Source organism: Amphiprion ocellaris, chromosome 12 (assembly GCF_022539595.1).
Source record: "Amphiprion ocellaris isolate individual 3 ecotype Okinawa chromosome 12, ASM2253959v1, whole genome shotgun sequence".
Taxonomy (NCBI): Eukaryota; Metazoa; Chordata; class Actinopteri; family Pomacentridae; genus Amphiprion; species Amphiprion ocellaris.
Window position 1 is genome coordinate 9,527,670 of NC_072777.1, and position 24,356 is coordinate 9,552,025.

General features: G+C 38.9%; 1 protein-coding gene across 1 annotated transcript in view; it reads right to left on the reverse strand.

The window, feature by feature from the left end:
• Positions 1-48: 48 nt before the first annotated feature.
• The window catches only part of LOC111574976 (uncharacterized protein C14orf132-like), a 30,700-nt gene continuing 6,392 nt past the window's right edge, over positions 49-24,356 (reverse strand). Inside the window, exon 2 of the mRNA XM_023279845.3 lies at positions 49-2,417. Coding sequence (XP_023135613.1) covers positions 2,187-2,417 — 231 coding nt within the window. The 3' untranslated portion in view covers positions 49-2,186. The remainder of the gene's footprint in view (positions 2,418-24,356) is intronic.

Here is a 24,356-nt window from a genome sequence, read left to right on the forward strand (position 1 = left end):
TGGCACAAGTTATTCATGAACAATCTCTCACAGACTCCACCTTTAGTCTTTGTTTTACACTTTGATTTATTGTTGTTTGGAGGTTTGTGAAACGCTGCGGAAGTAATCTCCCATTAGAACACATAATATGTCCAGGCCAGGTGTCGTGTCTTCATTTAAAACCCTGATAATGACATGACAAGTCAAAAGTAATCGTTTTTTTAATTGGCAAGAACAAGCCATGTAATTAATAAGGGTTTTTTTAATCACACAGTTGCATCTAAATCATTTGCAAACGTAATTAATCTACATGAGCTGTGAAGCCCCAAAGCTATGTAAGAGTCTTTAAATGCCTTTAATCTATACAGGTATCTCTGTGCATTTACAACAATTTACACAAACATGATAGCATAGAAATAAACAACTTAAAGAACCACGGCAACATTTAGCTGTTGCTTCATGCCTTCCCTCAGGGTTTTGTTTGCCCTCAGGTAAGGCTTACAGGCTAGTGACAAAGGTTTAGAAATAAGCAACGCTGTCGACTTTTTATACAGTGTTATACAACTGTGGGTTTCACAATGCTATTTCATTATGCAATATTCCAAATATAATTTCATCATTACTTCACCAAGGAGTTATGTGACGATCGGCGTACGTGCATCTGTCTGTGCACAACATTACTCAAAAAAGAACTAACGGATTTGGATCAAATTTTCAGGGAAAGTCAGAAATGACACAAGGACCACCTCATTAGATTTTGGCAGTGATGTGGCTTAAAGTTTGGATCCATGGATTTGTTAAGGATCTCCCATTGCGAGATAGCGGCCGGCAAGGCATCACTGTAACTATGACAACAAGTGAACGCTACGTCAGCTGCCTGCTGACGATCACATGATTGCGATCCTACTACAAATCCACAACTGCGGACTTATCGGGACTTATCTGTCGGAAATGACACATGGAACAATTGACTACATTGTGGGGATGTTTCCGAATCCCATCAATTCCTACCGCCCGCTACATATTTAGGTCACGTGTTTCGGTATCTGTATGTAACGTACACATGCATAACACACGCCTGTGCTCAGCGCAACGTCATTTCGTTTGTGGGTACATATGTATATTAAATGGCCACATTTTATGTTGAAGTGATTTCTGATCATCAATAACTAATAAACAAATGCTGCATTTTCACAAAATTATGCAGAATTTCTGACAATGCCATATGGGGGATTGAACAGCCTTGGCAGAGTACTGCTCTCTGAGTGTTTTTCTTGTTAACTCTGATACTGCACTGTAACTGTGGCTTGTCTACTGCTCTGCACCCTGCACTGAGAAAAGTGATGTTAGCAGAGCTGGAATGCAAAAACTAGTTAGTAAGTATGGTTTTTAAAAGAGAGATCAGATTAAACAGAAGGTATATTAATACAAGATATTCAAAAGGGAGGAGTGTTCAGTTTGTTTCTCTCATAATCACTATCTTATCCACCCGTCCATCCAACACAATAAGAGCTTTCACTCCGGTCAAGTATTAAATTATACATATTTACACATTGTTGTGCACATTAACAAATAAGATAGAGGAGTTAGTTTCACAAAAAGCATTTCTCAAGCACTGTTTGCACAAACTAATAACACATTTACAAATTTCTGGGGGGGGGGGTTTGAAAAGTGAAATCGTCAAACTTTGTAATGTAACAAAATAGTATCACGCATACACACTACCCTGGTGTTTCCTAGAGGATCACATTGTTTCTCTGAAGAGTTACAGAGCCTCCTCACAGTTTCAACCTGCTTCTCCAGAACTGATATGCATACACTGTGCAGGAAGTGGTACACTGTAAGCAAACACTTTACTCAGGCATATACAGGCCATTAAAGATGAAATAATCCTACCTCAAAGCACATAAAAAAGACAGAAAGACATTTTTTTTAACATTATATCTGCTATTACCACCTCTACTCCCCCAATAAGAACATGTTTTGTGCAAAATATATACTTTCTCCCTTCACTCTTCCACGCTTCGCTGGCTGGAGTTCATTATGAGTTTGAGTGCTTTGCGACTGATGACTGCTGGGTAATTTTGCTGATGTTTCTTTAGTGACTAGACAAAATTACATTTGATGAGTCACCCACTCAGCAGAGAGCCACTGTCTATAGCCAGTCATAAATGATATCCACATGGTGTCAGTCGTCCAGGTTCCCCTCAGAACGTGAACGCGTACACGACGCCCACCACCACGATGTTCCCGATGGTGGCAGTGATGGCGATCCAGAGCCAAATGGCGTCCCGGGACATGGACTGGTTCTCCTCAGGTGGGCTGTGAGCGGCCATGGAGGCGGCGTGGACGCTGGCGGACGAGTTGAACAGGGAGTGGTCGGTGCTGTAGTCGTCGTTGGGAGACGAGTCCATGAAGGCGCCCGTCATCACCGGGATCTGGACACACAGAACAAAGGAGGAAGTCCAAGAAACGTCTATTACTTTTACCTTTATACTGTCAATTTCCATGGCTGTTTTTTTACAGTAATTTATCACTGTGCAGGACGGACACAAAATTAATATTAAGTGGAAGCGAAAGGAGAAGCTCAGAGCAGCAGGCTGCTTAAAAGGGACGTGGCTAATTACTGGGCATCTGTACAAAAGATTTCCTCTCAGCTCAAAAGGCTTAATCCTTCTCTTTTCATTCAGGCTTTAAATGTGCAGCATTTGCTGGAAGCAAAGATTTTTCCAGCTTAACACCCATCACAAAAAATTATATTTCTGCAGTAACTATGGCATAACTCCGTTGTTATGAAGCCACAGGAAGAACAAGAAGTCCTGCAGCAGACGTTCTGACCCCACAGAGGCCTGATCTCAGCATCTTGGAGTCAGTGTGGATTTACATGAAGAGACAGACTGCAACAAAGTCTCTAAGATGGAACAACCTACTGCCAGGTGCTTTGTAAAACTGTGTTCAAGTGCAAGGACAGCTTGAGCTGTTTAAAAGGCAAAGAGTGCTCACACAAAATAGACTCCTGATTAAACTTAGATTTGTCTCTTTACTGCACTTTGTATGAAGTCAATTGACGGAGACGGCATCCTCACTTTACTCTTAGTGTTTAAAAAAAAAAACAGTCCTATTAATACCAGAGGTCTCTAGCAGGCCCTTGTACTTTTAGATAATAACAATGCTTTTGGAATTTTGGACATTTTGACACCAAAACATTATTATAAAGGACATTCAACACAAACACTTTTAGTACTAATGTAATTTTGTGTTGTTCTGTCTTTTTATTTACTTCTTTTTTTGTCTGCAAGTGTGATGCTGGAGGATTTCTCAGAGTCTAGTTTGCTCCTGGTTAATGGCTTATAAATGATCTATAATGCTTTTGCAAATAAATTATCAACACTCAGGTCATTAATTAAGTCGTACAAAGCCTTTATGAAGGCGAATTGTCAGAATCTGGCATCCAAAAATCAGTTAAAGAAACAAATTTACAAGAAAACCATCAACTTTGAATCACACGTGCACAATTAACTCACTTATGAAGCTCACTCAGTGAAATTCAAATTCAGACTAAACCGGGCAAATTAACAAAACTATTAAAGTATAACAACATTAACAAAAGAAGTTAATATAACAAAATACTGAACATCCAGACTAATGTGATCAAAATCCGCTCTATTATGGAGGATGGTTTGGGACACGTGAAAAATAACAATATGCCCTGCAACTTTTATCTATGATAATGTGGTTTAAACTGAATGAATGTGGCACATTGAGCCTCAATGATTGAGGCTCATCTGATTCTAATCAACAATGAATCACTGGAGTAGGTCTAACTGAATTAGGTTGGGAAAAAGCCAGAGAATGAGGTAAATCTGAAGTTTCTGACATCTTGTGTAAAAACTTGACAACCTGACCAGTGGGTGGTGCCAGAGAAAAACTAACAGAGCATCCAAAGTGAAAAATTCTTGGAAATTTCTGGTTCAGTTGTGGCAATTAGAAAAGGGGATCACCAAAAGCAACCAAAAAGATAAAAACTGTCCCTCTTGTGGTCATAAGACTCAGGGCAACACACATCTGTATCAGTAACCCAGATTCCCTACATGCATTTAGCAAAGGACTCCAATGTACTGTACAGGTAAGTTCAGTTTCTGATAAGTGATAGTTTAACCAATACAGATCCACTCATCCTAAACCTTATCCATTGGTTCATCTTGGGACAGCTCCATTGGCTCCTGGAAATCTGCATATAAACGCAAACAGATCAGTAACCAACTCAGTTAGAGGACACAGACAAGTGTCCAGTGGTGAAAATAGACTAATTTACCTGTATAAGTGGAATAAAATGACTTTTATCTTCTGTAGATGTGTGTATTAAAGCTTTATGATTTTAAATATAAAGATTCATTGCTTTACATAATTGCCTTTATTTCCAGTGAACCACTCTGCAACTGTTAGCTCTCTGCAGCATGCTTCCAGTCATGCACATACAGCCATATTAAACCTGGTTGTGTTTTTTGACAGAAAGGTACAGAGAGACGACTACAACCTGATTACTTCAGTGCAAGTAAACACACTGACTGAACTCAGTGACACCAATGACACTGTGTTTGTTTCAATCTGAACAAAGCCTGAGGAGATTCGCAGAAAGTACATCCAAACCATCCTCAGAGAACGTCTGTCCCCAAAAAGATCAGCAGTCATGTCAGGAGATGACCAGCAATATTTGGCATTTTTCTGACTGTCAGCTAAAATCAGTTTTTCTGCACATTCACACTGTATCCAGATTGATGTCAGAACATCTTAAAAGCAAGAAGAAAGAAAGAAAGAAACACATGAAATTAGATGATGTTTGCAAATTGTGTCCAAAGCACATTTAGAGGAGGTTTAAAATGTGATCCAATTTAATTTTTACTGATACGACTCTGCCTTGATGCTCTGGTCACTCAGATGTGGTCACTGGGTTTCAAAGTGTCTTTTACATCACTAGTAACATGGTAAACAAAGACAACATGAAATCTATAGTGATGGAGGTGCTGAGCAGAATCCACACTGCTGCTTATAGAGCCCTTCAGACTACATCATGAAGAACAAGTCTGTGGACAGACACTGGAAACACAGACAGACAGACAAAGCTGGAAGCTGCACTGTTACAGCAGCAGTCTATGCAGTTAGGTTGTTGTCGTCCGAACACACGAATATAATATGATTACTTGTAAATTACAGTGTGGCTTGACATTGCTAAAAATCTGATTTGAGAAGCAAGAAGAAATCTGCTTTTCCTGCATTATGAACAAGCCCAAAGATCCTCAGTGATAGTAGTGATAAGTCATCAGTATTAAAGGAGAAAGCAGTTTTCTGCAATATAAAATGGTGAGGGTGGATGGATGGGTCAACAAAACACAGAACTTTACCAAGGTGCAGTGCAGAGAAGGTTGCTTTTAAAACCATATCTTCGAACTTAATTCTTCTTTTCACCGTGACAACACACGTTTCAGACCTGTTTTTGTAACCTTAACTTAGTAATTATTTTAACTAAACAACATCCTTTAGTGCTTAAACTTGACCAGACCTTCACTACAGCATCTTCACCTCATGAGACATATTTCTGATATTTATCAGTAACATTTGTGGCACAGACAAATGCACAGAAAATGCTCATACGTGTCATTCTATGAGGCGTGTGGAAGCAATATGTTGTGTGTTTTTTCTAGGGCTGGGAATTCAATGTGTTAAATAAGATTAATTACAGAAAAAATAACATGTAAAAAAAAATAATGCATTTAATTGCACCTTTCTCAGTTCCCTAATTTAAGACACACCAGTAACACTGATGAACCCTCCAGCCCAGTAGGTGGCGGTAATGAACCTAAAGTCTGTTTGCTAGCTGCGAAGAAGATACACAGAACGGACTGAGTGAATCAACGCAGAAACAGCCCACCAACATGGTGGCTCGGTCGCAAACTTATGGAAGCAAACTGTTCAGCAAAAGCATTTCTGAAAGCATCTGAGGCAAGAAATAAGCTCCTGAATCTGTCCTCCTTTTAGTCCAACAGCGGCTAGTTTGGACATTTAACGAAAGTTTTGCGATGCATCGGACACCACTCCCCGCACTGTATTTGCATAAATTAAACTGCTTTGTGCAAGTGAGCTCCAGGGCTACGCACCATACATTAGCTACTACAGTCCTGGTACCGGCAAACAGTGCAGCCAGCCCATAATAGACCACTTTTCAAGTTCTTGAGTTTACAAAAAGTCTTGAAATGTTGAATATAATCGCTATAAAGCACATTGATTTCTATTTCTATAGTAATCTGTGAGTGTAATAGACAGATGAGCATAAACACTGATTCAACATCTTTAGGAACGACGTGTGTTTTATTTATTTATCAACAGGTTGTTAACAATTTTGGCTTTCTTCGAATGGAGTTCATGTTTTCTGTGTACCCAGATGGCACATTATCAGTTCGGGACAATCCTGTTGACCATCTGTCTGCTAAGAAAACACCTGACATGTAATCCATATTTGATACTGTCTGTTGACAAAGTTCCTGACTTGTTTGAGAAGGACCGTCAGTGCTGTTGTCACCTTGAGAACTTGAAACGGCTTGCATTTTCATTCAGGCTCTTATTTCCTTCATCAGCTGCATTAAATGAGGTTCCCTGAAAGCCATTAGAATTCCCGACAAACACACACATCACTGCTACACCATTAAACCCATTAAGTCAGTCCAAACAATCATTATTCTTCTGTGCCGTGGAACAAACACAGGCCTACACAGAGAGGAGATACTAACAATTCGCAGTGTGTTATGAAAAAATAAATAAATATAATGCACGCATGCATGACCTGTACTCTGTGATATCAAAAATGTCAGTTAAAACAGAAGCTGTATTTTTTGGTCTTTCATTGCACATATACTTGACATTAGAACACAAAGAACCTCCATAATTGCAATTAACCTGTCCAGATGAACCTTCCATATGTTGCTAAAACTGCATCTACAAATAAATTATTCTCAAAACAGCCAAAATCCATTTGTTGAAACGGAATACTCTATAAAATAGGGTCCAAAAGTCTAAGGTTACATCAAAAATCAATCCTAATTTCAGGTAATGGTGGCACAGCTTGGCAAAAATGGCAATCAGTTGTATTCAGAGCACGATCAGTTAGTCTGAAAGTGACCACACCAACAGAAGATCAATACTTCTAGCTTTGTTCACTAAGGGGGAAAAAAGAAACTTAATCACAGATATAGAATTTGCTAAATAAAGAACACAAGCCCCAAACAGCAAAAAAACAAAACAAAAACGTTAAAATAAGTCTGTCTAGTAATGTCTCAGAGGACAAATAGTCACTCCTAACCACTTCTCAGGTTTGGAAACAAGGCCAAATGCTGTGGGTTGACTAAGAAATAGTAGCTTTTCACAACAGATGATGCATAAAAAAGTCATATAAACTGATAAATCCCACTCAGTGGCAATAACAATAACTAATGATACTACAGTCAAAGTGAAACATGATGCTGGGAATATTCAAGTCTGGAGGGATTTTCTACGATGGAGTTGGACACCTGCAGTGAATCGACTCTAACCTGACCAAGAAGAAGCAGCATGTTTGTGAAGAAGGATTCATCCTGCAGCAGGTTAATGAGCCCAAACACACCTCAAAGTGTTGACTTGAAATCTAAAGAAGACCAAGGAGAGCTGACTGTTATGGACTGTCCTCCACAATCACCTGAACTAAACCCCACTGAAACATCGATGGAGCAGTTAGAGACCGACAAAGACAAACGTCCCTGACATGACAAGAAGCTTGTTGGAATATTGTCAAGTCATGCTGGGATATTTTGGATGCTCAGGTTTTGTACAAAATGCAGCTGTGTGTGTGCAATGTAATAACTATTAAAGGTGACAATATGACAGAAGTTAGTTAGCTGTACAGCCTTTACATGACCCAAAAATCCAATAATGCTGTCTCATCCATCAATTTATCCATCCATTTATCCATCAGTTTATCCATCCATCCATCCATCCATCCATCCATCCATCTCCTCCCCTTATCTGGAGTTGGCAGGTAAGCAGGGAATTCCGGATGTGCCTCTTTCCAGCTTTGCATTTTAGTTCCTCCTGGAGGATCCCATGACACTCCCAGGCCACATGAGATACATAATTCCTCCAGTGAATTCTGGATCTACCCCGGTATCTTCCTATTGGACTTACCCATAAAGTCTCCAAAAGCCCAGGAGACATCTTGATCAGATCTGAACCATTTCTGCTGTTTCCTTTTGGCCTGATGTGACTCTACTCTGAGCTTTCTCATGACGTCTGAGCTCCTGACCCTATCTCTGAGGCTAAGCCAAACCACCATAGGGATGAAACTCATTTCAGGCACTCGTCTCCTCTACTTCATTCTTTTGGGCACTACCCGGAAGTCCTGGCCATAGGTGAGGGTTAGAACGTAGATTGACGAGTAAATCAAGAGCTGCACTATCCACTTTAGCTGTCTCTTCACCAGAACAGTCCAGCACATCTTCTACATTGCTGCTGATGCTGCTCCAATCCCTCTGTCTATCTCACACTCAATTTTTCTGCCATTTGTTTGCAAGATCTCAAGATACCATAACTCTTTCACTTTGGGTAGCAACTCAGCCTAAATGGGAACAATTCACTGGTTTCCAGCAACAAATGCAGTTTTGATATTTAAATGTTTTTGAGGCAAATAAAAGAGAATTTTAACTGAACTAAACAAATCATTCACACTCAGCAGTGGTGGTTACTGCTTGTAGCACTTTAGCTCTGTCCAGGCTATCCCCTTTGACCATATGAGGTCAACCAAAGATAGCAGGAAGACATAAACTCAAACACAAAAATCACATGTCCTTGAAAGCCTTTTGGTAACGCCATCGACTGATTCAGTCAGTGACGTTACCTATAGCTTGTAATTCTAACACTTTCTGCACAGCTTTTCTCACTCAATATTAAACAAAGCTTTATGTAACACTCCAGCATCAACAACTTTTGTATCAAATAAAGCAAAGACAAATGACTGATTCACCTCCATCAGAATAGCCAAGCTGTAATTCAATCATCAATCAGACATTCGTCATAGCCTACATGTTGGTGGTCTGCTGGTGGTCTGATTCACAGAGCACTTTACAAAGCAGCTGTTGCAAATCCTCACAATCTTGATGTTGCCATGGGCAACAAATAAGCCTCCTGTTGGATGACTGTCATGGGGTGTTTAAGTGCTCTCTGTGGTTTAAATGTTTCTCTGTCTGTCGCCTGGAGGGCAAACACATGAGGAAATGATGCACTGTACTCGACAGCAGAGTGAGAGAGCCTGCAGCTGCTGTTTGTTCACTGAAAGCAGACTGAGAGCTGGATGGATGTTTTTGTTGTTCTAAAAGCAGAATGCACTTATTACATTTTTTTGTAGTGTTGACTCTGTTCAGCACAATAGACCTAAAAAGAAATAAAGGGCCTCACAAAAAAGTTTGTCTGATTTATCAGACCTGAATTGTTCTTTTCTACATGGAAATTGTTTGCTTTATAAAACATCTACACAACAGCAGATGCGTGTGCATATTCAACACAGTAATCCTGAACCAAAACTGAGTACAGCTGTGATTTTCACTTAGTCTAACTGCATGGACACTGTTTTAAAATGACCAATGAACACCAGAACTTTCTGAGTTTGGGACTTACAGAGTCAATCTGCATGTGTGCATCATGGTGTGGAAAAGAACTGAAAGAGGAAATTAAAAACCAAGCAAGTGAAAATCTGGAAACACAGTTGTAGCAGTAATGAGGAGATACAGAATGAGCCACAGTGCCACTAATCAGAACTTCAGTGATTGTCCTCCTAAAAGGACACCACAGACGATGCACTGCATAATCAAGCTCTGAAAAACAGATGGGTAGCTGTTTCAAACTTCAAACAGGAGTTATCAAAGATATTAGAGTTTCTGTGACAGCTCAGACATTGTGAAGGACAGTGCATAAAATTAACCTGTGGACTACCACAGTGAATGCATAGTCCTTACAGTTAAGCACACAGAGGTGGGAGTGTAATTAAATGAGGCTGCATAAGTGCTAAAAGTGTTCAGAGATGACTTTTATAGGTGAATGTGGGTGGAAATACCAAATACAGGCTGACAAGATGTCTCACAGGCTGCAGGAGTTTGGCAGAAGCAGAATACTCCAGCATAATAACCATCCTATTCCCACTGCCAAAATCACAAGAAGACTGAGGTGAAAACTATGGTCTGGTCTATGTTACCTAACTTGAATCCAATAGTACGCCTTTGGGGCATTTTAATGAGAAAATACAGCAACACAACCCTCCCAGCAACAGCTGAAAACATGAAGAATAACAAGCATCTCTATAAAAATGTGGGATTCTCAATGTAGAGCAGGTGAGTTTTTGTTCAACTTGCAAGTAATTCAATTATTGACAGGTGATCCAATTTTTGAATCATTTGACATTTAAGTGATATTGCACAGGGGTGTATTCACTTCAGCTGCATAACGTGTCTGAAGGCATAACATACCCCATAAAAAAGATTATCTTCACAGCAGACATGGCCAAGAGTAACACTGGAACAGTTGGTCCCCCAGAACAACATTTAACACACATCTCATCTGATATTTGCACAAATCTGTGTAAAAGTCATAAAACTGCAATATGCAGTGCACCATTTCTTGTTTAATTTTTAGTGTTTTTGTAATTACTCCGGGGACTGTAGCTGATCTGCAGCATAATGACCAATTGCTGTTTTTTCCCCCTACATTTTTCACTTGAAGTTCTATTAGTGGAAGCCAGTAGAAACAACTTTTTGATCTGCAGCAACACAAAATCCATGTGACAGTTCTGCATAATGTTAATGGCAAAATACATTTCTAACCTGATCTGTATTCCAAGGGTTACGTCAAAAGCCTTAAAAAGCTTTAATATCTGCATTATCTTAGGTCTCAGTGCTGTCCTACCTTTTTGATACTCTGCATACAATGCCAAACAGCAAATCATCCTCTGCTTCCAAGAGCTAATTTGGAAAATGGTGGTTCAATTATTGGATTTTTACCCTGACAATCTATATTGATGGCCTTTTCACAGGTTGTAATAGACGAGCACTTATTGAGCAGTGGTCATTTGTCACAGGCATATTGAAAAGCTAAAAAAAAGAGATTTAGTCACATTGATAATCTCCGATATGTGATGATTCTCTGCTGCTCCATATGAGTTTATTATAAATAATATAATAGCAATTGTTTGTCTCAATGAATCAGAGTGAAACAATCTGGATTCTCTCTGCATATTTTAGATGTCTTTAGGTGACATTGCAGAGGGATAGCAGCTGTCAGAATGACAGAAGCTGGTGGTGAATTGAGATTAATGCTGAGCACCATCTAGTCATTCATTTGGTAGCAATATTGTCCTGTCTTTTATGACAGGAACGACAACGACTGTGTGTCGGGTACTGAGGGCCTCCAAAATGCAGGTGACCTACAACTCATTACTGTGTCTCAATGCATCTCTACAATTGTATGCTGCTTCCTTTTTGATGCTGAAGGAAACATTCAGCTGATTGTTATTGATATAACAGTAGCAAATTCAAAACGTTTGTGACTTAAGGTTTGTTGAGATATTTACCTGAGGATATGACGTCTGAGCTTTCAGCAGGTAGAAGTATGGAGTAACTATGTAAACACGAGTATATATTACAGTGTATTGTTAATGCTATGCTAACTGGAGTGTTTTTTCTTTTGCAAAACTAGACAGATCCTACCCCTAACAGTGGACCACTCCCTGTTAGTTTTTGCACTTCTAACCTGTCTGCAAAGCTCATTGCTATTAGAATGTAAAGATGGGTGACAATTTAAAGGAAAAAAACAACATAAGTATTGTCAAGTGTCTCTAGTAAGATGTTAGGCCATCATGTCGGATCCAAAAGTTACACTCAGATTCCCCCAAACTGTCTAACTTGAAAAGATATATTTTGGTGATGGACTTCCATCAGGCAAATAGTCAAGAAGACTATTTGTGCGAATAAACGTATCTTTGCAAGTTAGACAGTATGCAGGAACCTGATTTAGAATTTTGGATAGGCTTGTACCTCTCTCATATCACTGCCTTATGAAACAGATGTCGAAAGAGTTCCTTTGGTTAAATCAGTGCTGCCCATCATGTTCAAGGCTCCTTGACATTGGTTTTTCAAGTCTCTGAATTCTACTGGAGGGACTGAACACCATTCTTCCTGAAGATATCCTCCCATTTGGTGTTTTGATGATGGTGGTAGATCTGTCTAACATAACGCTCCAAAATCTCCAATTGGTGCTCAGTTAGGTTGAGATATGGTGACTGTGAAGGCCAGAGTGTATGATTCACATCATTTTCATCAAACCATTGTCATCCTGGGACAGAAAAGTCCAATCAGGATAGAAATGTTTCACTGTATGATAAAGGTGATTATTCAGAACAACCCTGGATTGATTTGCAGCGATTCCTCCCTCTAAGGGGAGAGCCAAACCATGCTAGAAAAATACCCCCCAGACCATAACAGAGTCATCAGTGGCTCAGGTTTTTCCTTTAATTTGTACCCCATCTGTAGCTTCAGCTCTATCAAATGTTCCAGGCTCTCCGTATTCGCGATGACACTGACATGTTACAATTTAAAGTAGCTGTTATCCAAACTAACAGTGAAGACAGAGATGAGATCTCATGGCATCCAGAATGTTGACATGTTATCACTCTGATTTAACCATCATCTGGGTATACTGGGAAGCAGACAGTGACAGCGGCTCAGACACCTCATTCACCTTTCATTCGTCCTTCCATTACAGCAGACAGGTAATAGATGAGAGATGAATGAGGTCTGGCATCATAAAGCCACGCAGCCGCATATAATACATCTGGAACAGATAACGTCATTAGGCGATATCCCTCCACCTCTCTGCAGACTGAATGCTTTGGCTGCTGTGACGCTGCAACAGGCTGATAGCAGCCGGCCAGATTAGAAACCTCTTTGTTGCACTTTCTTGTTAAACACTGAACAAGAGGAGAACAGGTATAGAATTTAAATTTCTTATTGAACTCGACATTCACCTCTGAGGTGAAAAATCACGAGACCAGATCCAATCAAAACAGTGATTAGTTGTCAATTTGTTGCTCTGAGTTCTGTCTGTTACTCAAAGAACACATGCAGGCAAAGATTGTTAGAAACCTGAACATACTCTGAGTATTCTGCTCAGTGCATCAGTTTTCTTTTATTTGCATCATTCTGTTTGCAGAGAAGTTGGACAATCAGAAATAATAACTTTATACTTCAGGAAATACAGGTTCAGATTCCAGTTATCTTGATATGTTTCTTTAGGATGATTACAGTGTATTTGTAGGATCTGTTAATGTTTTATTGTTATGTTTAGCCTTGTCTCTATAGATGTTTGAGGGTTATCAGCCAGAAAGAGAAGTGACTATGCAGTTTGTCTACATTCACCAAAGCCATAAGAACTGACTACATTTTCTCTGTCAGAGTCTTGGTCTCACTAGAACATCTACAAAAAAAGAAGAGTATCGCTCTTGCATTGCTTCTGTAGTAAACAGAACAAGTTTGTGAGGATGATCTTTTTTTATGCTCAACTATCACAGTTTATACTGGAAGACATAAGCAGCAAATTAGATGTTGAAGTACAATTTTCACCAAATAGGCAAATTCAGCTAAAACATTTAGCAGTTTGATCCACTATAGACCATTTTCTTAGTCAAAAGGCAGAATGTTCCTTTTCTAATGCAAAACATAGACTTTTGAATCTGGTGATGAGACTGGAAGATTTCTGGCTGGATCGGGTAAGGTTGTCTTTCTCCTGGTAAATAACAAAATGATGTAAAGAACAGTTACATAAGCAGCTATGCAGATTATACTGTTCCCTCTGCAGAGGTAACTGAAATACATATTGGTACAATAATCTCTTAAAACCTTGATGTGACTTATCTGACTGCAATATGCTCTATGTGACTGCCTGTATTTTCCCAAAAATGTTTTAGAGACCTTCTGCCATTTTTCATGATGAATGCAAGTGTCTCACAACATAAGAAGGGAGCAGCCTCGTAAACAACAGAGAGAATAAGAAGAAGCATGAGGCTGGAGAGATCGAAGTCAAAGACAAATCATCCTTCTCTCAGTAAACTGAGCTCTGTCTTCCTGTGCTGCAACATCCAGTATTATCTGACAACAGTGTCATTTGTACCAAACATGTTGGGGTTTGTGCTGTAATTTCACTTACCATATACCCTAGTTCTATGAAAAAATATTATTATTCAGTGTAAAACTAAATATAAATTAAATTATTAATTATAAATTAACTTCTTATGTTGTGGATTACACTACAATCAAATAGACAAGAGAAGAACAACCGTCATAACATTGTCAAACTGTCAGCCAGAGTCTCCACGAAACTATGTTCCTGTACAACTAAACTGCATTCTCTGTTATGGTTTCAGGGAAATGTATTTTCTACCTGAGTACGTTTCTTTGTAATCTAGCACAAATATGTTTCTAATCAATGGATCTTCATATGTGTTTTACTGCTTCATATATTAGATGGGGCAGGACTTGTCACCCTGGTAACCCAGAAAATGGAGGACATCTTCAATTCATGTAGTGAAACGGTTGTATGTTAACCCAGATCGTAGAATTTTTCATCCTCAAGTCATTTTTGTCCCTAACCTTAACCAAGCTTCTAAAATGTAAAAGTGTCTAATAAAGTGTACTTTTGTGGAGATGGGGTTGAAACCTGTTTGTGGTCAAGAGGATCTGAGAAGGATTTTGTCCAAAAACAAACTCCTGGTAAACTTCCGATTCAAAAGCAGTCAGACAAAAACTAGTTTACTTAAATGCCTAAATAGAGCGAGGAGTGCACAGGCCTAAATAAAGAAGAGACTAAACAACAGCTCCACAAACACATGGCTCAACACACGGAGAGCCATCTTTTCAGGACAAGACTCAACAGTACTCGTGTATCTAACGGATAAGATGCACTCCTTGAGAGGTGAAACATCTTCAAGAACCAAAATGAAGCAAAGCTGCCTTCTACTGAAGCACTTCATGAACATTTTAGTACTATACCTACAGAGACTAATCACTCATAGTTCTGGTTCATTTCCACCATCTGTAGCCACTGTTAATGCACATATCATCTATTATTCATGTTAACTTTTCACAGTTTGTTGTTCAGATTTGGGGAAACAATGAGTTGCACAAGGGATGCACAGTGGCTTGGTGGTTAGCACTTTCGCCTTGCAGCTAGAAGATCCCTAGTTTGCGTCCTGACCTTCCTGGGATCTTTCTGCATGGAGTTTACACGTTCCAGATTCCTCCCATAGGTTGAAGTTAACTGGTAATTCTAAATTGTCCGTAGGTGTAAATGTGAGTGTGATTGTTTGTCTCTATGTGTAGCCCTGTGATAGACTGGTGACCTGTCCAGGTGTCCCCTACCTTTGGCCTAAGTCAGCTGGGATAGACTCCAGCGTCCCTGCGACCCTAATGATGACTAAGTGGTGTATAGATGATGGGTAAGTTGCACAAAAGCACATTTAGCAGAAGATCCCCGCAGCTTTCAAAAAACCCTGATATCTACACAACTTATTTTAAATGTTTGCTTCTCGTTTGACTGCAAATAGCGATTAGTTGTCACAAACTTGCATCATCTCCGGCTCTTAGTAGGAATGTTTTTCTACCTCAGCTGGCAACTGAGCAGTAACACCACCAGTTTCTATTTTTTCCTGCCTCCACCTTCAGAGTCTCGTCTTCTACTCAATTTAGCTTCCCACTTGTATCAGAAACACAAACTTCTCTTGTGCATCACTTTGCCTATGAACAAATGTTTTTAACAGATGGTAGAAAACACAGTATCTCTATAAATGGTCCTTCAAAAATTAGCTTTAAATTATAATTTCAAACATAGTGATAAAAATGAATGAGCCAAACTCAGTCTTTCACTTATCTGCATAAATGCCTATAAGTAAAATGAACAAGCGATGAATACAGAGCAGTGTGTTTTCTTTAAATCTATTTTTAATGCCAGTCTTTGCATTAACGTAATGGATCCCATCTATCATATTTAAATTTCTCATCATTACCAAGCACTTGAATACATAATATTTAATCTACATATTAATGAGAATGATCAATGTCCATATTTTTCAATCTGTTTCCACAAATGACACACTCAGTATCTCACAGAGTATTTATTATGTTTCAGACAGAAATTAGCATCTATATAATGAGGAAAACAAAGGTGAGTGTGTGAACTAATACACTCTGGGTTAACTCACTGAACTGAAGCCAGAACTCTAAAAAGTGAACTTTTCACCAGAACTCCTCCACATTTCCACACCAACGTTTTCATCCATATCAAGGTGCCATATAATAAATATATAAATGTTATATACACTACCAGTGAAAACTTTAGACACACCTTCTCATTCAATGCTTTGTATTTCATTATTTTATACATTTCAGATTAATACTGAAGACATCAAAACTACAAAAGAATACACATGGAATTATGTTGTAAACAAAAAAGTGTTAATCTTCAGTATAAATTGACAATGTATAAATAAATACAAATAAATAAAAAGCAATGAATGAGAAGGTGTGTCCAAACATTTGACTAGTAGTGTATACGCTATCATTACTTGGAATTAACTGCAGAAAAGTCAAGCCATTGTTTTAGTTTATAATTTCTCACATGCAACAAAATGATTTCTTGGCACTGTCTAATAGAAATTAGGTTTAAATATTGTCTGATTTTTTACGTGATGTTGCAATCACAACCATGCACTGTGTGGAATATGTTCACAGGCAACATTTTTATGTACTGAGTCGCAACGTGGAGGTTAAGGATGGAAGACATACTGGCCGTCATCTGTGAAAAAGCACTTTCACTGCTGCAGCTCCTGAACAGAAAAAAATTGAAAGATGCTCAAACTAGTAAAAGTATTATTCTATTACTATACTATACTCTGTTAAAAGGGTGTTTTTCTTGCCACTGTTGCCTTAGGGCTTGCTCTGGGGGTTCAGGCATAGTTCGGAAAAGCGTCTTGAGACAATTTGACCTGTAATTGCCGCTACATAAATAAAATTGAATTGAATTGAATTGAACTATATTATACTGTACTGTACTATACTATATTGTACTATACTATACTATGATGCACTATGCTATACTATACTATACTATACTATACTATACTATACTATACTATACTATACTATACTATACTATACTATACTAAGCGATGCTATGCTATGCTATGCTATGCTATGCTATGCTATGCTATGCAATACTAAGCTATGCTATACAATGCTATGCTACGCTAGACTATACTATGCTATGCTATGCTATGCTATACTAGACTTTGTTATACTATCCTAAATATATACTGTGGTTCAAAATTGTAAGTCTAGTTCCATTCTCACAGCAGTCAGCATCAGTGGTGGTTATGTGAGACTGGTTTCAAAGAAATGAACCACTGGAAGTCAGAAAAAGTTACTGAAAGTTTTAGCTGATGTTAAATTGCCTTTTAAAGACAGTGTGATGGACAGAAAATGCATAGTGCATAAAAAAAAAAAAAAAAACTTCAAAAACAAAACTTCTGGACCACCTGAGGAAACCATGTTGCATAAATTGCAGCCATTGTCTCTTTTGCTCACTCAGCCATGTGTGGATAAAAGCCCAAGACATCTTTGATGTTTTAAGGCACTTGTGCAGTGGATCCATTAAGCAGGCAGACAGAGAACCCTGCTGGCTCACTGGATGACTCATTCACTTTGTGGCATTTCCTCCCTGTGATGCACCGTCACTTTCATTTGCTCTTCAATTTTCATTATATTTAAGTGTAAAAGCCTATAAGCATCTTTACTGTGCTGTCTTTTTTCACAGCGGCAGAATAAAATGTTTTAAGGTCGTGCATCACCTCCTGGAGTTTCTTGTGTCACAGTGGGTCAACAGCATTCGTCTGGTCTCAACACTGCTGACACATAGACCTGTTTGCAAAGCGCCTCCTGACGGCAAGTTTTTCTCTTAAGAAAAACACTAAGAATCTACAGCTACAGAGGAGTTCTAACTGTTAAGAAAACTTGTCTTAACAACAGATAAAATGTGGCTCAGGGGTTTGCTTTGTGATCATTCTCAGGTGAAATAGAGTTAATGTAATGATGTTTATCAATGACCAGAATGGATGATCCACATGCATGGAAACTATGTGTACTGTTAAACAGGCAATGGGCTGATAATGTCTAAATCAGTCGTATTTTTATAACTCTTGCTGATTTTAGAGAGAGTTCCAATACATTACTCGGTAACTGATACCTTCTCTGTAGTCAGTTAACTACTGAGGTCCATTTAGCTGCACATCAATGAATTTCCAACAGACACAACTAAAATACAAAAAGACAGTTCCATCAAGTGTCTCCCACACTCACTCTTACTGACTGTTGAAAACTTCTGCAGTGCATTAAAGACAAGCAACTAAGCCATGTCTATTCTTTAACAACCCTGTGGATGAAGGTGCTCACACTGTTTGAAAGCTTAGCATTTATAAATGAACAAACAAAAAGTTTGTCAAAGTTGCTGAAGTTATTTATTCATTTAGTTCAAGCTGTAAAGAAAAAACACTTAAAGTCCAAACCATGACCTTCTGCTGTGATACAAATGTGCACTTGCATCCTTTTCCAGTTTCTTTATCTCCAACTGCAACTTCTTCTGACTTTCAGTGACAATAGGAAGACGACACTTGTAAATCAAATAGACGTCCTGTAAAAGAGAACATTTGTCAAAAAGCAGCTGTAGCTGGTAATAACAATATGCAAACCAGGCAACGGAAAATAGGTTTCTTTACAAATAAACTGTTTCTGGATTACGCTGTGAGGGATTTTTTTCTTTTAGCCAAATCACGTTTGTGACATTTAACAAATACAAAGCAACGCATGACATTTGCTTTACTGTCGCTTCTTTCAGTCAACCAATCATATACCCCATGGGGCTGAACTCATCACCATGGTAACTCAGAAAATGGAGGAGAAGCTTCAAATGTGTAGAGAAAGGGTCATACTTTAACCCAAACCATGACATTTTCTTTAACCTACCCAAATATTTTCCCCCTAAACTTTTAATGGATGGTCATCATTGTGAAAGAGTCAACCACAGAATGACATTTTCTTAAATCTAACCATATTTATACCTAAATGTAACCAAATAGTAAGTGAAAACTTAACATAATCAAGTGATAGTGAAACCAAACAATGATGATCTTACAGGGGATGTGAGTCTCTTGGGTGAAGGTTTGGTCACTGTCTGATGCCTCCATTATTCCTCCTTATGTGGACCTTAATGCTCTTTCAAACTGAAAAATGTTTCAGAAAATTAGGTATGAAACTGTAAGTGGGAATGCAGTTTATTAGTTTAGGAACATAGTTTTGTTGCAATACAAATTGTTTAAATCATTCATTGCTGAATTCCTTTTTCCTGACATGTCCTGCAGGTGTTTGGTATCACCTAATGTGAGGAACGCCGACACATCCTAACCCCTCCAGCCCCCCCCACCAAGCACAACAACAGGATCAGGACCATCCCTATTGTGCCGAGAACCATTTCTATTTGGTCGTTTTTTTTTGTCCCACATTTGGAAAAGCTCTTAGAAAAAGTTCAATCACCGCTAAGTTTTATATCACAAGCTGTAATTAGATTTGCAGCCTGTAGGAGCAGCTCACAGGGTTTTGGACTTCGGCTCACACAAGCTGCACAGTCCACTGTCTCCACTAACCAGATCCTCCAGAGATAATATATTTGAGGTCTGTCTGTGCATTCTAAGCAGCAGACCTGGAGGGAGAGTCTATTATCTAACCCGATTAGAAGATTTCAGTAAGAGAGACACACGCATTTCTAATTTTAGTTTTAAAATTTAATTTTCTCATTTGGCTCATGTCGGAATGATTGACACTGTCTGACAAGCTGATATTCCACCTTGTCTGGTGTCTGTCTGCACACATCAAACCCATTATGATATGATGCAGCACAGAGTGGGTGGCCACTGCTGAGCAGCCATTCATTCAGATGGGGACTCATAAAAGACAGATTAAAAAAGACTTGGCGGAAGTACAGCAGAGGCCAATCCTGATTTTTAGTCCTGAGTACAGATCAAGTTAAAAGAGGTCTGAATGTAACCAGGGCAGAAATTCTGTAAAAACAAAATTGTCAGAGACTAAACTGAAGCTTTTCTTAAGTTGCTTAATGTACAGATGCAATGATTGATGCAATTAGTCGTCACTGCAGTGGAGTAAATTTGGCATTTGCTTTGATTATCAGCAAAACGATTGAACATTTGATTCCTCCAGGTTCTCAAATGTGAGTATTCACTGCTTTTATTGGTTTGACATCATAGAAAATTTAAAGTTTGTGGTTTTAAGCCCTATTCACATGGGATTAATATTACCTTGGAACCAATGGTGATTTGTAATAATTGTGGAGGATGTCTGTGATCTGAATCCCTTGGGAATGCACCAAGTCTGTAATTTGTAAAGTAAAAATTCCACCGCAAATTACCAACCATATTTCGCCAAACACTGACATCCTGTAATAATACTAGTCCCATGTGAATCTCCATCTCAGTGATTGGGGGGGTATTTTAGTTGTTTTTTTTTGTTTTTTTTGTATTGCGCGCTTTTTTCTACCCCTTTACCGGTTGAATTATGGCTGCGGTGGAAATTATTGACAGCATTTTAGGTGAAAATGCAGGAGTAGGCCGATACGCAACAGGCTTATGGACCATTCATAGAAATGGCAAAATCAGATCAACAAGAAAAGGGAAATTTCGGAGGATATTGAGATGGATGACGTGTAGCAGCATGCGGTAAGAAACATTTTTCTAGGCCTATCTTTCAACAGGCTTAATACAAACGCCCTCACGGCCCGTTATCCAAACAACGCTGCCCACTGTTCTTAAGCCATGTTGCTGCTTTGACATATTATATTTACTGTTGCCATGACTACTCCTTACCAACAACAACACCAGATGTTGCAACATGCACACATCTGACATCATATCCGGGCTGTAATTTCAGTAAATTGGAGTAAAATTCAGACTTCACTTATCCCGTGTGAATGCACTGCAAGAAACACAGACGGGAGGAGGGGGTAATTCAGAAATTACCAGAGATCCCCAGGTAATACTAATCCCATGCAAATAGTACATTAGACTGTTGATCAGACAAAAGAGGACATTTGAAGATGTCTCTTAGCTCTGTTCTGTGGCATTGTGGTGGCATTTTTTAACAGTATTCAAATGTTTCACAGACTAAACAAGTATTGCATCAGTGGATGAACAGATGATGAAAGTAATATTTTGGCGCATTTCTAGCTATGTCTGTACTCACTCAATTATCTGTAGCGGTAAAAAATAAAGGAACATTAGTTTGAGTCCAGTTGTGTTTATGCCAATAGAGTGACTACGTTTCTCTCGCAAATAATCCAGCTGCATCATATCAGTTTCACGTATCAATATCTCCAGTAAAGAAGTCTCTAGTGCTTGAAATTAACTCATCAAACTAAACTGCTGTGGAAACTATTCAAATTAATTTGGCTATTTAATATAAGTTTAAACAACCGAGAACATTATGCTGAGCCTTGGAGGAGTGATAGCCAGCTACACAACTGTAGCACCGAAAGCTTCATCACCAGACGAATACATGCAGTCGAAGAAAAAAAAGGCAAATGTAATTAGAAACTGGGTACGTTTCCAAATCCCAGATATGAACTGAATGAAAAAACAGGTCTGCAATAAGGGAAATCTTGATTGTAATCATGGCCATTATAACCACATAAAAGACTGTACATCCTTTATGCTCCGTCAGAACTAATCAGACCTCACATTAATTTCACTGTGTGCACTGGAAAAAAGTGTCACTTGGCAGAGGATTAGAGTGTGTGTTATCTGTGCTTGAGAAGAAATGAGGACAAACGGAGGAAAATCCTTCCACAAAAGACAATTCAACATCCACCTCATATGCACCAGTGAAGGACAGTCAAGTCTTCAGAGCTGACAGCATGTTATTATTATTATTCGCGCCTCACAGCTCACCCATTTCCTTCAAATGCTTTGAGACAATGGATTCTGTTCTTAACATCTCTCATGGGGTTGTGCTGTTTTGTTTCTGGTCAGATATGATGGAGGCAGCATCAAATAACCAACTCTGCTGTAACAACACCAAAATTCTGACCTCGATATGATACCCGCCTAAATATTTGAATACCACAGCAAGAATCTAACACATGAGTATGAGTAATGTGATAATAACATAAGTGCAAAAAGGTGGAGGATGTGAAAAGAATCAATAAAAAAGATGGTGAAGAAGAACTGCAGGAGCTCTTCATTAAGATCAGCTGTTGCTCACGTTTCTTCGTGTCACATTGCTTCTTATTAAAGGTTAAATCCTTGCAGTGGGAGCAGTGCTTTAGTGCAGTGTTTCTCAACTGGTGGGTCGCGACCCAAAAGTGGGTCGCGGGGCCGTTTTTGGTGGGTCGCGAGCCTTTTTCTAAAAAGAGAGAAAAATAAAGATAATCCAATTTAGTGGCGAGTCATTGTAGTTCCCCTCCGCACCCGCAGGGGGTCGTCGTGTCAGCAGCGACCGGTGAGGACACTCGTATTACTGTAGAAGAAACTGCATGTTTTCATAGCAACAGCAGCATGGCTAAACGCAAGTACGACAGCGAGTACATTAAATATGGATTTTCCTACATCGAAGACGAAGGAGTCCAAAAGCCTCAGTGTATTTTGTGTTGTGAGGTACTGGCAAGTGAAAGCATGAAGCATGAATAAACTTTTCGAGCGGTTTAGCGACTACTTTCCCGATAAACAACCCGAGGACGACTGGGTGCGCGACCCGTTTGGAATAAACATGGAAAGCATCACGTTGCCTAGCAGCGATGAATGTCAGCTGGTGGAGCTATCATGTGACCGCACTCTCAGAAAGAAATTCACAGAGGTAAGCCTTTCCCAGTTCTGGTGCAACGATGTGATGAGAGAGTATCCCTCCATTGCTAGTCGAGCTGTAAAAATCCTCCTACCATTCAGCACCACATACCTCTGTGAATGTGGCTTCTCAGCTCTTGTTCAGCTGAAAACAAAATACCGAAATAAACTGAACATTGAGCATGACCTCAGAGTTGCTTTATCATGCATACAGCCAGATTTTGAGACTCTTGTAAAGGCCAAAAAGCATCCTCAGCTAAGCCATTAGAACTTCATGTAGTTCTGCAGTACTTTTATTGTGACTTGTGACTTTTGTTTATTTGTAAGTGCTTAAAAACACACTTTTCTTGCACACTATTTTTTCCCCAAATATTGGCTTTCAAATATAGTTAAGCCCTTTGAAAAATGTTTTATTGTGTTTACATTTTGAGATTGATCAGAACATTAAGCATTTCTTCACTTTAATAATGTGTTGAATGCACTTCATCAGTTTTCATGTTTTGGACTCTTTTGCACATATTTCTATACATAGTTTCTCCAGCTACAACAGCAATGTTGCAGACTTGTGCAGTATTATGAGAAGCTACTGGTTTTGTTGAATTGCACTTTTTTTGTAGAAAAAAAATGCACTTTTATATATCCTAAGAACTACTTGAGGCTATTGTTCTACTTGTTTCAAAGTCCTCAGTACTTGAATTAGTATTGCTGCTTGATTTTGAGTTGTTGTGAAGTACTTGAGTTCAGGTTTAAAAGTTTTGTCTTCGAACGCTCAATCAATAAATTGTTGATTTTTGGAGAAATATTGTTTGGGTCACGACTTGTCATTTCAGTTTTATGGTGGGTCCCAGGCCCAGACCAGTTGAGAACCACTGCTTTAGTGTACATTTTAATCACCCACTATCATTATGCAGGAATTCAGCTGGTCATTATAGCTGCTGTTGTTGATTTGAATACTTGAGAACACCTGATTTTTAGCAGTAATGCGAGTTCAAGTTTGCATAAAGGGATGTTTTTCACCTTGGTCAGTTAACTAAAAGCATAATAACTAAGTTTAAGTTGTCATTGTCTGGGGTAAAGTGCGATGGTGAAAAAAACAAATGGCGCTTGTTTGGCTTATATGTGAGGTCATGGTTATGGCATGGTAACCTGTTGCTCTTTGTATTCATTGTTCAAGCCTGCATGTACACTACTGTTCAAAAGTTTGGAGTCACCCAGACAATTTCATGTTTTCCATGAAAACTCACACTTTTATTCATGTGCTAACATAATTGCACAGAAGTTTTCTAATCATCATTGAGCCTTTCAACACCATTAGCTAACACAATGTAGCATTAGAACACAGGAGTGATGGTTGCTGGAA